At 44.9% G+C, this 18639-nt stretch overlaps 1 protein-coding gene across 1 annotated transcript in view; it reads right to left on the bottom strand.

Annotated features, from left to right (window-relative positions):
* Nucleotides 1–2977: 2977 nt before the first annotated feature.
* LOC140479493 (heat shock 70 kDa protein-like) overlaps nt 2978–18639 on the bottom strand; it is a 63613-nt gene continuing 47951 nt past the window's right edge. The window contains exon 2 of the mRNA XM_072573326.1: nt 2978–3615. Within this exon, the coding sequence (XP_072429427.1) occupies nt 2978–3615 (638 nt within the window). The remainder of the gene's footprint in view (nt 3616–18639) is intronic.

The following is an 18639-nucleotide window of genomic DNA, read 5'->3' as shown; positions in this document are numbered from 1 at the left end:
GCCCCTAGCCTTTACACTACTTATCCATTTCTTGATCTGATTTGAAATGAGTTTTAAACCAAGTTAATTCATATCTGTGATGTCAGGGACCAATGGAGAAGGCTCATCCACTTGGCACTGCTGGCTGAAAATTGATGCAAATGCTGTCCTCTTATCTGTTGCATGAATGTGTGAGACCCCTCTATCAGTAAGGGTGGGGATATCTGTGATGCTGTAATTGTCCATCATCATTCCTGACTAGGTGTGACAGAACTAATCCATTGTTTATGGGATCTGTGAGAGGTAATTTCGGTTTAAACTTTAAGATGTGCCTGGACCACAGACTGATCTATAATAAAAGACAAAACTTTTGTTTCTTTTCTAAAACATTTTGTATACTCAAAAGTAGAATAGTTTAAATTGTGCAGAATGCTGACAATTTGTGAGCAGAGTAAAAACAAACAGGCCCTTGATTGATGAAACCATTAACACAGGCAGGGAAGAATGAGGCCTTGACTGATAATACTGCAGGGTGAGAGAAACAACTTTGGAGACTCTGAAGACTTTGTGATAAGGGTGCAAATCAAAGAATAATGATGTTTTTAAGAATGTGAACCTCATGGCTCGTTAGAGCCAGGGAGGGGAGGGTCTGGAGACATTTGTTGCAGACTTTGTGATAAGGGTGTAAATCGAAGAATAATGATGTTTTTAAGAATGTGAACCTCATGGCTTGTTAGAGCCAAGGAGGGGAGGGATTTGTACTGTATATAATGAGAAACTTTGTAAGCCTCAGCGCGCCTTTTACTCAGAAGGCTGCCCGACTCTGCAGACTTGCTAATAAAACTTTGTTTTCCTGAATTTGTCTAGAGCGATTATTAAGAAGCGATTTTCGTTTCTAACAACTTGGGGGCTCGTTGTCCGGGATCAACACTCCGGCCGCGGGGGGAGCTGAGGAAGGACATCGGAGAAGGTGCACCCTGCTGATTTCAGCAGTCCCTGATTCCTTGCTTGTCGCCCCGCGCGGCTTGAGCGAGTGATATCCGGGAGGCTCAGGAAAACAAAGGAGGGGTGTAACCGAGGCAGTGGGGACGGTTAACGATCGAGTAATTTCGGTGCACCGAACCCAGGTAAGAAAAACTTGCGGGGACCGTGTTTCCGGACGCCTGGGGACCTACGGGGTGCCTGTGGATTTTTCTACAGAGACGTAGGACTCAGGTATCTAGAGACCGGGGCTGGCCTGTGAGGGATTTTGCAGAGACCGTGTTTGCGGAGGAACGTGTACCTACGGGGTGCCTGTGATCTGTGTCACAGAGACGTAGGACACAGGAATCCAAAGACCAGGGGTGCCTGCAAAGGAACCTGGGCGATCACGGGACTGAAGGTCCGGGAATTGGCTACATTGTGATAGATTATCACGGGAGAAATACGAAGTCCTCGGAAATGGGAAATAAGGGATCTAAGGCGATTAAGGGATGGGCTGGGGTATGTTTTGTTATTTGTAGATAGAATAAGTATAAGTAGCAGGAAATGATCTTGGAAACATATGTTGTAAAATCCATATAAGTGGGAGCTTATAAAAAATAATGGGTAAAGATGCTGCTGGGAGTTGTCCACAGACCCATCAACAGTAGCTTTCTTTGGGACAGAATAGTTCAGGGAGAAAATAAGGTGTGTAAAAAAACAGGCAGTATATTTATCACTGGTGATTTTAATTTTCATGTAGATTGGGAAAATCAAGTTGCCTAAGGAAGTCAGAAGGACACTTTTCTAGAATCATATGTTCTACATCCAAATGGGAATCAAGCTATTTTGCGTCTGATAATATATACTGAGGAAGGTTTAATACATGATCACAAAGTAAAAATAAACTCTAAGGTTACAGTGACCATAATATGATAGAAGTTAGCATTCATGTTAAGAGTAAGAAACTTGGGTTGAAAACAACTGTGCTATAAACTCGAAGAAGGTAGGCATTGTGCAGAGTTAACTGGAGTGGACTCAGAAAGAAGTTTAATAGAAAAGACAACTAATGAACAACTGCACACTTTTATGAAAATAGTTCATGACTCCCAGTTTCCTCAGTGAGGAAAAATGATTCCAGGAAGGGAATATCAAAGAATGATTAACCAAGGAAAAAAAAACAGACAGAGTTGAAAGAAAAGTCATAAAAATGGAAAAGATTGTGAGAGAATCAATGTCTGGAAGGTATCAAAAAAAAACTTAAATTTTGCTGCAAACAAAAAAACATTTATGACAGCAACAGACACACAATGCATGAAAATTGGTCCTATCCACTTAATGATTCAAATGGTTAAACAAGCTTTTGGAGAACACAAAGGACATCATCTGAAAATTGGTTGTGCACGGAGAGAAATTGTATTATTGATAGCCACTGCTCGGATGTTATGCATTTTCCACCAAAGATATTTAATTGTGATTACTTTCCCCAATAATTGCATACAAATTAAGTCTGCAAAGGCTGCCAATTGTTATAACACCACCTTCTTGTGGTCTGTATGAAAATAGAATCTCTGTTGTATACTATTTATTATAAGGGAACACTGTTCCAACTACATGACAGAAAGGATAGCTGGCTTGCTTAACTGTAAGTATAACCTGTCTAAACAATAACTTCTCAGGATTAGTGACAACTGACTGAATTTCTGAATCATACGGTGCATTCTTGTAGTGTGCAGAAAACTGAGAAAGAACTCCATTAGCAGCTAAAAGGGTGTAAACTACTCAATGTATAAAACATACAGGAAACAGTTTGCAGAAAAATTCACCATTGACACGTTTAATTGCTACCATTCAAACACCCAAACTTCAGAAATGTAGGCCATCATTTACCTAACTGTGCAAATGTCCAAATCAACTGGGTTTACAGAAGCCCCGAGAAATTCTAAAGGACTGTTGCAATTTCAGGGAGGTGGGGGGATGGAATGGTGGAGAAGAGAGACCAACTGAAAATGATATTACTTTGAAGAGAGTTAAAGTTTCAATCAACCTCTTCAATTGTTGGTCCACCAGAAGGGTCCTTTCTGACTTGTTCTGAGAATGGCCCTTCGGGCATACCTCCCTGGTAAAGTTTGGCAATGATGGGCTTGCATATTTTTTTTTTCAAATCTTTCAACTGCTGCTCAAAGTCCTCCTTCTCTGCTGTTTGGTTTGCCTCCAGCCAGGAGATGGCCTGGTTACACGTTTCGATGACTTTGTTCTTATCTTCCTCACTGATCTTGCCTTTCGTTTTCTCTTCCTCCACTGAACTCTTCATGTTAAATGCGTACGACTCCAGGGAATTCTTGGCTGTAATTTTCTCACGCTGCATATCATCCTGACCTTTGTACCTCTCCGCTTCCTGCACCATCCTCTCGATCTCCTCCTTACTCAACCTGCCCTTGTTATTGGTGATGGTGATTTTGCTCTCTTTGCCAGTGCTCTTGTCCACAGCAGAGACATTCAAGATGCCATTTGCGTCAATATCAAAGGTGACCTCAATCTGTGGTACACCACGTGGCGCAGGAGGGATCCCACTGAGGTCAAATTTGCCCAAGAGAACTCCGGAGGAAAGGTCTCCTGGCTCAGACTCCGCCGCTCGACTTCCTCTTGCATAAGGTGGAGCCCGGAGACTGGGTACTTGTTAAAACCTGAAGGCCGAAAAGCTCCAGCCGCAGTGGGAAGGACCGTTCCTGGTCCTGTTAACAACTGAAGCAGCTGTTCGGACGAAAGAAAAAGGGTGGGTCCACGCATCGAGGATAAAGGGGCCTGTTCCGTCTGAAGAAGAAAGCACTTGGACATGCGAGCCAGGGGACAAGCCGTTGGTGGTAAAACTGAAAAGACAGCAATAATGAACTCTACTTGGACTGTATTGGTGGGGATATTGATCAATTTACTCCTGTATGTGGGGGAGGGTGAGGGGAGATGTGACAAATGTCGAACTATAGTAAGACTTGGGATTTGAATCTACTCGGGAACATTGTGTCCCATTCCTATGTGGACGATAGGTGTTACGATGTGAGTGCACGACACGAATGTTGGGAGGATGGGAGACCCTATTATCAGGTATATAATAAAGGATACGGTGGCAAAATCCGTGGATGCCCTATAAATGACCGCTGGGTGTCTATTAGCAAAACTGGGAGGTGGGACCTATCCTCCGTGTTGCTCAGGGAGCAGGTTGACAGAGTCAAGGAGACCAAGATACAGATCACTGATCGGGGGTTGGGGAAGGAGCAAGACCGTTAGGGAACGGTCGTGCTCCCTAAAGTGCCATCCGTATACGAAGAGGTAGAAGGAAAAATTGAACTCCCTGATGTTACACAAAACCTGTTTATTGATCTCACCTCTAGAATAGCCACTGTTTTAAATGTTAGCAATTGCTGGGTTTGTGGGGGGCCGCATATGACTGAACAATGGCCGTGGTCTGGTCATAGCTTAGATATATGGGAGTTACATCAGTATAATTGGACACATGTCAACGAAAGAAAAGGACAGAGGTGGAGACTGACTAACAGCCCGGAAGGCCAGTTGTGTGTTGAAGGGAAAGGGAAGATTGAGGTGGGTATCAGCCCCTGTCAGAGTGTGTTGAATGCAACCACACAAGTCTGGTGGCCTAAGGATATCACATGGTACATTGCAAAACAGGAGAACCGCAATTGTGTGAGGCTGGGTGATGACTCTCGGTTTTGGAATTGTAGCGGCTCCGGCCCTTATGAGGGCATTCCTGGGGTAAAAGAGGTGTGGAATAAAGTTGCGAAACAGGGGGGGCCTGCTCCAGATGGCCTATTTTGGATATGCGGTAATCGGGCATACTCCAAACTGCCCATGGGATTGGCTGGGGTATGCTTCCTGGGTCTAATACGACCTGCGTTCTTCCTATTACCCCGGGAGGAAGGCGATGATTTGGGGATTAAACTCTTTGACTCCCTCCGTAGGTCACCAAGGGATATCCAAGTCGGTGATTGGGGGGATGAGTGGCCACCGGCCCGGATTATTGAATACTACGGGCCAGCTACATGGGCACAGGACGGATCATGGGGATATCGTACTCCTATCTATATGTTAAATCGAATTATCAGGCTCCAAGCAGTCGTAGAGGTTATTACTAACCGGACTGCCCTGGCCCTGGAGTTGCTAGCTAAGCAGCAGGATCAGATGAGGGCTGCTATATATCAAAACCGACTTGCCTTGGATTATCTGTTGGCCTCGGAGGGGGGGCGTGTGCGGGAAGTTTAACCTGACAAACTGCTGTCTAGAAATTGACGATAATGGTAAAGCGGTTTTGGAAATTTCCGATGAAATTCGGAAATTGGCCCATGTGCCAGTACAATCTTGGCGTCCTCTTAGTGGCATCGGATGGTGGGATGGTCTCCTAGGTGGTAGTTGGTGGCGCACAGCGTTGCTGATGGTTGGGGGGGGCATGATTCTTCTTCTCGTATTACCCTGCCCAACTCCCTGTATTCAGTTTTTAATTCAGAAAAATATTTCCCGACTCCAGGCAGTGGTTGTTCCACAACATGGGACGCGTGAACTTAAAGTGATGTTGCTGCGAAAGACCAAGGATTTCCCGGGCCCTTGAGGAGGGGGGGCTATATTGGTCAGGCACATCTTAAAGAAAGAAAAGGGTGGAATTGTGAGAGGTAATTTCGGTTTAAACTTTAAGATGTGCCTGGACCACAGACTGATCTATAATAAAAGACAAAACCTTTGTTTCTTTTCTAAAACATTTTGTATACTCAAAAGTAGAATAGTTTAAATTGTGCAGAATGCTGACAATTTGTGAGCAGAGTAAAAACAAACAGGCCCTTGATTGATGAAACCATTAACACAGGCAGGGAAGAATGAGGCCTTGACTGATAATACTGCAGGGTGAGAGAAACAACTTTGGAGACTCTGAAGACTTTGTGATAAGGGTGCAAATCAAAGAATAATGATGTTTTTAAGAATGTGAACCTCATGGCTCGTTAGAGCCAGGGAGGGGAGGGTCTGGAGACATTTGTTGCAGACTTTGTGATAAGGGTGTAAATCGAAGAATAATGATGTTTTTAAGAATGTGAACCTCATGGCTTGTTAGAGCCAAGGAGGGGAGGGATTTGTACTGTATATAATGAGAAACTTTGTAAGCCTCAGCGCGCCTTTTACTCAGAAGGCTGCCCGACTCTGCAGACTTGCTAATAAAACTTTGTTTTCCTGAATTTGTCTAGAGCGATTATTAAGAAGCGATTTTCGTTTCTAACAGGATCACTTCGTTCTATCTGGTGGTGCTTGTGCTGTTTGGCATGCAGGTTTGGTAGCTGCACCAGGTTGGCACCTCATTTTTAGGTATGCCTGGTAATGCTGGCATACACTCCTGCATTCACTATTGAACCAGGGTTGATTCCCCGGGCTTGATGTTAATGGATGAGTGGGGGAGTATCAGGCCATGAGATTTCAGATTGGGCTGGAGTACAGTTCTGCTGCTGTTGTTGGCCCACAGTGAGGCGGAAGTTGTAGGGTCAAGAGGGCTGATTTTGTGTTTGTACTTGCTAGTGCATTGGTAGATTATAATGTGGTAACCTTATGTCAAACTATAGATTAGTTTGCTGACAGTGTGGAAACAGCCCCTTCGGCCCAACAAGTCCACACCGACCCGCCGAAGTGCAACCCACCCAGACCGATTCGCCTAAATTTGGCCCTTCACCTAAACCTACGGACAAGTTAGCATGGCCAATTCATCTAACCTGCACATTTTTGGACTGTGGGAGGAAACCGGAGCACCCGGAGGAAACCCACGCAGACACGGGGAGAATGTGCAAACTCCACACAGTCAGTCGCCTGAGGCAGGAATTGAACCCGGGTCTTTGGCACTATGAGGCAGCAATGCTAACCACTGTGCCACTGTGCAGTCCTTTGTTGAGACTGTGCAGTGATTAATACAATGAGTGATTTGATGGCCCACTGTCGGGTGTCTTTCCCTCAAGGACATTGTCAATGGCAGAAAAAAAATCCCCAATGTTTCCATGTCAAACAGTAGATTCTTCATTCCAGTTATCTTTTTCTTGATTTCAGAGCTACCCTCTCCCAATTTGAGATTCAAACCTGAACTTCAGTTGTATATTTTAATATTCTTAATAAATGATAAATACAACAGATTTGTTCACTTAGTTTTAGAATCACTATCATAGGTTTTGTTTTTTTTATTTCGAAAGCAATGTCCATTATCCTGTCTCCTCCATCCTCCCCTCCAACAACAAGAGTGAGGAGCACATGGAGTTTCTCTGTTAATAACATTGAGATAATCCGATCAGCTGTCTCTGTTTCTTTACTGCCTCTCCACTAGCCTACCGAGCCAAACTGCCTCACAAGAGTGCTCCTCATTTTAGTCCTAAACTTGCATTTCCTAGAGTCCCTTGTCAACCCTTATGAGAGGTCATCTTGACCATTTACCCTCGTGTAGCTAAATCATGGACATTCCAAAACTCTCTCTCATCCTCCTGCTTGTCACTGCACCACTACCACCACACCACCCCCCCACCCCCTTGCCAATTCACAGATATTGTTCCATGATCTGTCTGTCTGTCTTTTCTGGTTATGTCCTTCTCTCCCATTCTGCTAAAAACTAATATTTGACCTCGCCGCCATTGGAAAATCCTGCTCCATCTCCACACTCCCTTTTCTTTCTGAATTCCTTGTAGTCGGTGTCCCTCAAGGATCTATCCTTGCTCCCTCCGGTTTCTCACCTGCATACTCCCAGGAGGTAACATCGCCCAAAAGCACTGTGTTAGGTTTTTGACATTTACACTGACTATGTCCAGCTCTCCCTCACCATCATCCGTCTCCATTATTCCACTTTTACTCAGTTATCAACCTGCTTACCACGCTTCGATTAGCTGCAATTCACTCCAAAGAAACACTGCAATTGTTAAACCCATTGCCTTCAATTGCTATTCCAAATTCATTTCCCTTCCTGCTGTGTCCCTCCATCTCACTGGGAAGTGTCTGAGGCAGAGCTACATTCTTCACAATATTGCTTTCATATCTTACCCCAAGGTGACCTCCTGATCAGACATCTACACAATCACAAACAACAGGAATTCCAATCTCCTAAAACGTTGCATGTCTCCTTCTCACACCAGCTCCATTGCTGCTGAACCCCTAACCTGTGTCGGTGTTGCCTTTAACTTGACAAATCTGAAACAGAATCCTTGATTCCACGACTGACCCAGAATCTGGTTCAAGACTCACCTGTAATGGGACACATCCTCTCCATATTTACCCTGTCAAACCTCGACAGAATCCTGTATGTTTCAAAGAGATCTCCTCTCATTCTTCCAAAGTCCAGTGAGTAGTTTCCCAACTTGTTCAGCCTTTGCTTACAGGATAATCCCTTCAAAACAGGGATCATCCCAAAGGATCTTCTCTGAAATGCCTCCAATAAACTACTCTATTTCGTTAACTAAAGCGACCAAATCTGATCACGTTACTCCAGTTGTGGTCTCACTCGCCATTTATTTAGTTGCCCTAAGGTATATATTCCAAACTCTTATATTGCAAACTCCTTGAAATAAGTGACAGCATTCCATTCCTTTTCCTGATTCCCTGTTGTAACTGTGTGCTAGCTTTGTGTTTCCTGCTCATTCCCCACCCGCCCTCACACCCCCCCCCCCCCCCACCCCCACGTCCCTTTCTGGTGCAGCTTTCTACAGTTTATCCCAAGTAATACTCCATTTGCAAACTTGTTGTCCACTTTTCCTGTGAATATCTCTCTGTAAACTGTTTATAATCCTCTTGGAACTTTCCTGTTATGCATTTTCTAGGAGATTTCCCCCCTCATTATTCCAAACATTTACTGGGAGCACTGGGCAGTGGGAAGCATGCGCAGTTGCTATCTTTTCAGGGATACTCTGTTTAATGACTGGGAGGAGCTTGCTGCCCCTTGGTGAGCATGGAGACAACTTGCCCATTGAGTTGCATGAGCCTTTCACACACCATGTCTTATTGGTGAGGCACAGCGGCAGAATGGAAGGAAAGAAAAGGAAGCAAATCCTGCTGTCCACATCTGACTGAATCTTGGAACATTCTGTCCCATGTTCAGTCACATGAAGTCCCAAGGTGGAAACTCATAGAAACCCACACAGATTTGCCCCTGAATTGCCTGCTGACCTCCACCAGGGGTAATGTGTACAGTGAAGACGGCACGGTGGCACAATGGTTAGCACTGCTGCCTCACAGCGCCAGAGACCCAGGTTCATTTCCCGCCTCAGGCGACTGACTGTGTGGAGTTTGCACATTCTCCCCGTGTCTGCGTGGGTTTCCTCCGGGTGCTCCGGTTTCCTCCCACAGTCCAGAGATGTGCAGGTCAGGTGAATTGGCCATGCTAAATTGCCCACAGTGTTAGTTAAGGGGTAAATGTAGCGGAATGGGTGGGTTGCGCGTCAGTGTGGACTTCTTGGGCCGAAGGGCCTGTTTCCACACTGTAAGTAATCTAATCTAATCATCCTGGGCCAGGAGGAGGGGATTGTATGAGTTTCAAGCTTGAACTGACAGTGACGGGTTTTATAAAGTTGTATTACAGGTGAACATTCAGACGGGAATCTCAGTCATTGTAACGCCAAACTCTGACAGAATTACTCAATACATCATGACCTGGATATTCATATTGTGTGAGAGTATTGTGTTCCAGATCAATACCATTTGCTGCATTGAAGTTCTCCTTTGAATCAAACCATCCTCTCAATAGATCTTCCCAAATCTTCAACATGTGTCCTGTAATCCTTGTATAATGAGCTGACGGATGTAAGGTTTATTATTATAATATGTAACTTTTGTAAACCGCTTTGTTACAGCTCCCCACAACTTCCTTTGCTACATGGAGAATACTCTCAGTTATTCCAAATCCCTAATTCCCCAATGTCTGTTTGCTATGTATAAGGTACACATGAGGATTGTGTTGTAACAGTCTCCACTTGCCAGCGTCAACAATAGTAAAGAAATTGAACATCCTCCAGGGTAAAGCACTGTACCTGAGTGGTTTCCCATCCACCACCTTCAGCATTCTCTATCCCCACCCCCGAGGGACAGTGGAATCACTGTGTGAAAGATCAAGTCAGCATTGTCTTCCCAGACCATAGGACTACTCTCTCATTAGAGATAGATGTCGGTGGTGGTTAACCTGAATATGACCACAGCGCAGGCAAGGGGATAGGTTGAAAAGGATAGTCCATTAATTGTGGATGGTTATTCTTGATGTGTATTAGCAATAAACATGTCACATGAGTAATTAATGATAAAAATCCCCACAAATTCTGCAACTAAAATCCATCATTCCTTGACCCATCCTAGTAAATCTCCTGTGCCCCCTCTTAGGAACCGAGCCATCCTTCACAATGTGTGGGCGATCTCTGGTACACACAGACCCAGCTGCTCTGTGTTCCTGTGGGTGATATCACAGAGCAACAGTTGCAGTAAACCTCACTGTCTGGAAGTGAGTGACAGACAGAAATCCCGATGGCATTTCAGATATATTTAGGAACACACTTGTATGAAAAGGCTGACAGGTCTATGGGCTCAGTGCTGGAAAATGGGATTAAAATAGTTAGCTGGGAGATTTCTTTCCAGCATAAACCCGATGAACTACAACACCTTTTTCTGTTATGTAGACTACAGACGTGTAATATAGGAATATGACAAGCCACAATAGAAACCAGGTCAGAGAAGGTGATATTAGAATACGTGATTGATTAATGTGTTTTTGAAGGAAAATGTGACAGAGGTTAAGCGGGACATTCTGGAGCTCAGGGTTCAGGAATCTGAAATAAAAAATGGGTTATCCTCAAGGTTGGAATGAAAGAAAGGCACATCACAGAGATTTGTGAGGGTGGACAAGATTAGAGATAGGGAGGGTTTTGAGCCTGGAGGAGATTAGAGATTGGAGGATGTTGCATATATTGAGATGTTTTTGATACCATAGATAGTAGTAGTTCTGAGGCTAGAGAGGAATTACAGAGATAAGGATGAGTGGTTAGTTTTCCCAACACGACCTCTTTACTCATAATGATTGTTTCTCTGTCCTCATCTGCCATTGCCTCCATAGGCCTGTGACAATGAGAGTACGCAGATAGTATGTTCCCGTTAAGGACAAGGCTGGGAGGCGTCGAGAATGATGCATGACCTGAGAAATTGAGGCTGTCGTCAAGCAAATGAAGCAAGGATATGGCAGGTACAGAACACTGGGTTTGAGTGAGTCCCTCGGGGACTATAAGGGCAGTAGGAGTATACTCGCGGGAAACCAGGAGGAAGAAAAGGGGACATGAGATAGCGTTGGGAAATAGGTTTAAGGAGAATCCAAAGAGATTCTACAAATACACTAATGACAAAATAATAACTAGGCAGAGAATAGCGACCCTCAAAGATCAACAAGACTGTCTATGGAACAGCAGGAGGTGGGAGAGATTCTGTAATTCTTTCATGTCAGATTTTACTGAAAGGGGATATGAAAGTTAGAGAAGTTGGAGAAATAAATAGTGATAACCTGGCAAGTGTTTATATGACAGAGGAGGAGATACTGGATGTCTTAAAATGCATAATGGTGGAATAATCCCTGGAATCTGATCAGGTGTATCCCAGAACTTTGTGGGTAATTAGAGAAGCTTTTGCTGGGCCCCTCGCTGCGATATTTGTATCATCAAACACCACAAGTGAGGTGCTAGAAGACTGGCTCGTGCCATTATTTGAGAAAGGTGGTAAGGAAAAGCCAGGGAACTATAAACAGGTGAGCCTGAAGTCAGTGGCAGAGAAGTTGTTGGAAGGGATTCTCAGGGACAGGATTTACAAGTCATTGGAAAGGCAAGAAATGATTAGGGATAGTCAGCATGGCTTTGGGCATTGAAATCAGTCACTTGACTTGAGAAATATACAAAGTTTCACATAACACACTGGTTAGCAGGTTCAGTACCATAGAATTCTGGCGGAACTAGATGTTTGGATACGGAATTGGCTGGAAGGTCAAAGAGACATAGATGGACAGCACAGAAACAATGACTAGTCGGTTCAACCAGTACATGCTGATCAGATATCCCAATGCAATCTAGTCCCACCTGTCAGCACCTGGCCCATATCCTTCCTATTCATATACACATGAAGATGCCTTTTAAATGTTGCAATCGTAATGGCCTCCACCACTTCCTCTGACAGCTCATTCCATACACGTACCACCCTCTGTGTGAAAACGTTGTCTCTCAAGTCTCTTTAAAGTCTTTCCCCTCCTACCATAAACCTATGCCCTCTAGTGATGGGATCCCCCACGCCAGGGAAAAGACTTTATCTGTTTATCCTATCCATGCACCTCATGTTTTTATATACATCGATAAGATCACCTCTCAGCCTCCGACGCTGCAGGGAATACAGCCCCAGTCTATTCAAACTCTATTCAACCCCCAGCCTAGCTCAAATCCTCCAACCCTGGCAACGTTCTTGTAAATCTTTTCTGAAACCTTTCAAGTTTCACAACATCCTTCCAATAGGAGCGTGACCACATTTGTACGCAACGTTCCAAAAGTGGCCCAACCAATGTCCTGTACCGCCGCAACATGATCTCATAACTCCTGTACTCAATACATTGTCCGATAAAGGCAAGCATACCAAATGCCACCATCACTATCCTATCTACCTGCACTCCAAGGCCTGTTTGTTCAGTAACACACCTCAGGACCTTACCATTAAGTGTATATGTCCTGCTAAGATTTGCTTTCCCAAAATACAACTCCTCAGCCATTCACCCTTCTGATCAAGATCCCATTGTACTCTGAGGTAATCTTTTTCACTGTCCACTACACCTCCAGTTTTGATGTCAGCTCACTAACTATACCTCCTATGTTCACATCTAAGTCATTGATATAAATGACGAAAGGTAGTGGATCCAGCAGTGATCCTTGTAACACTCCACTAGTCACAGGCCTCCAGTCTGAAAAGCAACCCTCCGTCTTCTGCCTTTGAGCCAGTTCTGTATCCAAATGGTTAGATCTCCCTGTATGCCATGAGCTCTAACCTTGCTGAGCAGTCAGTGTCATAGTGGAGGGTGCTTTTTGGACTGGAAGCCTGTGATGAGCAATATGCTGTCAGGCTGGGTGCTGGGTCCACTGCTTTTTGCCATTTATATAAATGATATCTATGTGAATATAGGAGCTATGGTTAGTAGGTTTACAATAGACACCAAAATTGGAGGTGCAATGGACAGCAAAGTTACCCGAGAGGACAATGAGACTCCGATCAAATGGGCTAAGGAGTGGCAGATGCAGTTTAATTTAGATAAATGTGAGGATCTGCATTTTGGAAAAGCAAATCAGGGTGGGACTTATACACTTAATGGGAAGGTCCTGGGGAGTGTTGCTGAACAAAGAGATCTTGGAGTGCAGGTTCATAATTCCCTGAAAGTGGAATCATAGATAGGCAGGGTAGTGAAGAAAGTATTTGGTGTACTTGCCTTTATTGGTCTGTGCATTGAGTACAGGAGTTGTGACATCATTTTGCGGCTGTATAGGACATTCATTCAGCCACTTCTGGAATTCTGCTTTCAGTCCCGGAATGATATTGTGAAACTTGAAAGGATTCAGAAAAGATGCATAGATGTTGCTATGGTTGAGGCATTGAGCTATAGGGAGAGGCTGAATGGACTGAGGCTGTTTTCCCTGGAGAATCGGATGCTGAGAGGGGACCATAGAGGTCGATAAAATCGTTAGGGGCATGGATAGGGTAAACAGCCAGGGTCTTATTTCTGTTTAGGTGAGTCCAAAACTAGAAAGCACAGGCATGAGGGAATAGATTGAAAAGGGATATTAGGGCACCTTCTCCCTGTCTCAATTTACTATTTACACCCAACTCCAAAACACTCTCATTGAGCCAAGCAGCCCTCATAGTGCAGCCCTGTCATTTTCACTGTCTGCTCACACCTACACTGCCCTCAGCCTCCTGTACTGTTCCAATGCATCTCAATGGGAGCGCAGACCAGCAGTGCATCTTTCAATTCAGCCCTTTGTAATCCCAGAGTCAAAATGGACTTTAGCAGTTTCTGAATGAACAGACAGTTGTCAGAATCTGGAACGTTCCACCTGAAATGATGCTGGAATTTGAGTCCACGAGAAATTTGCAGAGAATAGGAAGTAGGGAGTTTTCAGATTAACATTATAAAGTGGATGATTGAGACTAAATCTGACAGTTCCTGCAAAAAGACGAGATGTAATTTGGATAAATCTGTGCTCTCTCTCAGGCCAATACCTCCTTCCACAGCTGCAGGGCCAAGAATTGAACACATATCCCAAAGGTGATCCAACTATGAAATTGAACATCGTTCTGCTTTTGGCTTGACAAAAATATTGAAGATATTTTCCCACAGACAGAACAGACAAACCTTTCTCGTTCCACAGTTAAATCCCAATGATATTCAGGTACTGATAACTCCGCTGACTGTAGAAACTTGTTTATTGAGATCCCAGTCTCAATTATCATCAATTAATATCCTATAAAATGAATTCACAAAACAAAGCTCAGTCGATGCAAGATGAATAGTGAAGACAAACACTTCTCTTGGTATGTGTTTGATGTGTAAATGTTCCTCTTCTAATCACCCGACTCCCACCCAGGAAGAGGACACGTGCATGCTCCTTGCTGCACCTTGCCCCAAATAAAGATGGTGGCAATAACCCAGGACCTCTCACTGCCTGAGGTCCAAGCCATCTTCCCCTTTGCTGCAAACGTGGGACCAAGAGTTTCTAATTCAGACTAACGACCTGCACAGAGTGTAACTAAACCCTCCCAGTCTACACTGATACATTTCATCCGGTTTCTGCTGCCATTCTCCCCTTTCCCCTTTCCGCCTCCTGCACACACCATGGGTCATCATGGGTCCACTGACACTTCCTCAGAACCGATGACAGCTGGGAAAATTAGAATCCCTTCCGGAAACAGGCCCTTTGGCCCAACAATTCCACACCCACCCTCCGAAGTTTATCCCACCCAGAGCCATTCTCCTAATCTATTACTCTCCATTTCCCCCGGACTAATGCACATCCCTGAACACTACGGGAACCTTAGCTGGGCCAATTCACCTAACCTACAGATCTTTGGACTACAGGAGATAGTGGTTAAAGAGTAAATAATAGGTGGGGACAGAGCCCAACGAAACACAGGAACATTTGGAAAGATAAAGGAGTGGGAAAGTGGAAATCTGCGAATGGAGGAGACAGGAACCTTCTCGCATCTCTGTCGTGGTGTTGGAAATGGTGGCTGATGATCTACATTGTGCCTGAAAAAAAGACCCCGAGCTTCCAGTTGCCTGCTCTTTAATACACAAGACTGTTCCATGTCCAACATCTCTGTCCCATTGTCCCATCTCTGTTCCAGTGAAGTTTGATGCAAGTTGGAAGAACACTTCAGAACATACCAAATGGCTTCCTATTTCAAGGACTGCAATTTCCCCTCACATGTGGCCAACAATGCCCTCCAGTGTATCTCCTCCACTTCCCACACCACTGCACTTGAACCCCACCCCTCCAAATGCAACAAAGATGGAATCCCACCATCCTCACCTTCCACCCAGATACAACGCATCATCCTCTGCTCTTTCTACCATCAGATCCAACCACCTGAGATATATTTCCCTCACAACCCCTTTCAGCATTCCACAGAGACCATACCTTCTGTGACTTCCACGTTAGATCCACGGTCCCCAACAACCCACCCTCCACTCCAGGCACCTTCGCTTGTCACTGCAGGAGGTGGAAAACCTGTGCCCACACCTTCCCCTCACCTCCATCCAAGGCACCACTGGATCCTCCTACATCCAGCAGAGATTTCCCTGCCCACCCAAACACCTCACCTATTGTGTCCCTTGCTCTCAGGACACTAAATTGTGGAATATTTCATGGAACATTTCTGGGACACATGCACCGACCAACCCCACCGCCCTGTGGCCGACCACTTCGGTTACCCCCCACCCCCTCCGTCACCACGCTGCCAAGGACATGCAAGTCCTCCATCCCAAATCCGAGTCACCCGACACCTGGAGGAAGAACACCTCATCTTCCACCTTGGGAACTTTCAACCACACGGCTTCAAGGTTTCCTCATCTCCCATCCCCCAACCTATCTCACATTCAACCCTCCAACTCGGCACTGGCCTCTTGAACAGTCCCACCTGTCCATCTTCCTTTCCAATTGTCCATTCCACCCTCTCACCACGACCCTCCATCTCCAACCACCTATTGCCTCCCTAGCTCCCTTCCCCCTAACCCCAAACACCCGTCCCTATTTATCTCTCAGCCATATTCCACCACCCACATTTCTGATGAAGTGCTGACATGCCCAATACGTCAATTATCCTGCTCCTTGGATGCTGCCTGACCTGCTGTGCTTTTCCAGCGCCACACTTTAACACAAACTGGAAGAACACCACCTCATCTCCCACTCGGGAACCCTGCAACCTTCTGACTTCAACATCAAATTCAATAATTTTAAGTCCTGAACTCTCCCACGTCCTAGTGTCTTTGCCACCTACCCGACATACCAGGCCTTGTTATTACGTAACCTGCCATTATACACTACATGTGGTGAGCCACTAACGGTCCCCAGAAACAGCTATTCACCCTCCTCCCCCCCCCCCCCCCCCCGTCAGATCGTTATCCACTCCTTTGTCCAACTGCTCTTATCTCTCTCTTTGGACTCTATCCCCACATATCATTTACTCCTTAACCCCTACCTTCTGCATAAAAACAGACTTTTTTTCTCAGTACCATCAGTTCCTGAGGAAGTGTCACTGGATCGAAAATGCGAACTGATTTCTTTTCACAGATGCTGCCTGATCTGCTGAGCTTTTCCAGTACCTTCTGGTTGTTGCGTGTGATTTACAGAATCCGAAGTTCTTTTGGTTCTAATTTACCCAGAGTATCTAATTCAGGTCCAGCAGACTGAAACAGTGTTATCCAACCTTCCCAGTCCACACTAACTCCATCTCTCTCCCAGTATCTGCTGTCTCTCCCACTCCTTCACATTCAGTCCCCCCTCACAGTGACACTGCGCCTGCAAAGCTGATGATCATGTGTTGGCCTGCTGGACCCACCCCTCATTCACTCCCATTGGCTGGAGGATCATGCCAACTCTCCTATTGGTTTGAAGCTGTGTCAATCAGCCAGGCCCCATTGTGACCTGAGTGGTGGGATCCTCCCAGGTGCATCAGAGGCTGAGGGGTGACCTCAGACATTTATAAAACCATGAGGGGCATGGATAGGATAAATAGACAAGGTCATTTCCCTGGTTTGGGGGTGTCCAGAATGTGAGGGCATAGGTTTTAGATGAGAGGGGAAGAATTTAAAATGGATCTGAGGGGCAATATTTTTCCCCACTGATGTTGGTGCGTGTATGGAATCTTCTGTCAGGAAGTGGAGGATGTTGGTACAATTAAACCATTTGGCATCTGGATGAGTATATGAATGGGAAGGGTGTAGAGTGATATGTGCCAAGTGTTGGCAAATGGGTCTAGATTAGGTTGGGATATCTGGTCAGCATGGACCAGTTTAACCAAAGGGTTTATTTTCATGCTGTACATCTCTACGGCTCTGCCCTGTGATAAGCTTCATCATTCACAGTGAATGGGTCAGTATCACAGAGCACAGGGACTGGAGGCTATTCCGCCCATTGGGGCTATACTCTCTCCCTCTGGAGATGGTGCCAGTCTATCCCAACTCACCTCCCATTTGGACAGAGCCCTCCAAATCCTTCCTTAAAAATGTTAAATTTCAAATTTGTTTTGACAATAACTACTGAATCTGCATCCAGCTGTTCAAACTGTTCCAGATGCTCAGAACTTACTGAGTAAAATAATCTTCACATTTTTCTTTGCATTATTTGCCAGTTACCTGAAAATAGTTACTAAAAATTGTGACGTTAAAGATTTCTCCCTCTGTCTCTCTGTAAATGAAATACCCTGGAAACAAATCAACTCCTGTTCGAAATCACTGCTTAACCTTCTCAGCTCCAAGGAGAATTGTCTGACCTTCTGCTAACTCTCCATAAAAGAGAAACATTTCTTAATTTTAATTTATTCGTGCCATAGAGATATACAGCACAGAAACAGACCCTTCAGTCCAACTTGTCCATGCTGACCAGATATCCTAAAGTAATCTCGTCCCATAATCCAGCACTTGGCCCATAGCCTTCGAAACCTTTCCCAATCAAATATACAGTGAGATGCCTTTTCAATGTTGTAACTGTACCGGCCTCCACACTTTCTCTGGCAGCTCATTCCATACACAGGCCACGTTCAGCTTGAAACTTTGCCCCTAATATCCCTTTTCAATCTTTTCCCTCACACCTGTGCGTTCTAGTTTTGGACTCACCTAAACAGGAATAAGACCATGGCTGTTTACCCTACCCTTGCCCCTAACGATGTTATTAACCTCAATGGTCACCTCTCAGCATCCGATTCTCCAGTGAAAACAGCCTCAGTCTATTCAGCCTCTCCCTATAGCTAAATCCCTCAACCCTGGCAACATCTTTGCATCTTTTCTGAATCCTTTCAAGTTTCACAATATCATTCCAATAGCGGGGAGACCAGGTCTGGAAGCAGAATTCTAGAAGTGGCTGAATGAATGTCCTGTCCAGCCGTAAAATGACGTCACAACTCCTGTACTCA

This window comes from Chiloscyllium punctatum, chromosome 7 (assembly GCF_047496795.1).
Source record: "Chiloscyllium punctatum isolate Juve2018m chromosome 7, sChiPun1.3, whole genome shotgun sequence".
Lineage (NCBI taxonomy): Eukaryota > Metazoa > Chordata > Chondrichthyes > Orectolobiformes > Hemiscylliidae > Chiloscyllium > Chiloscyllium punctatum.
This window is presented reverse-complemented; position numbering and strand designations above follow the sequence as displayed.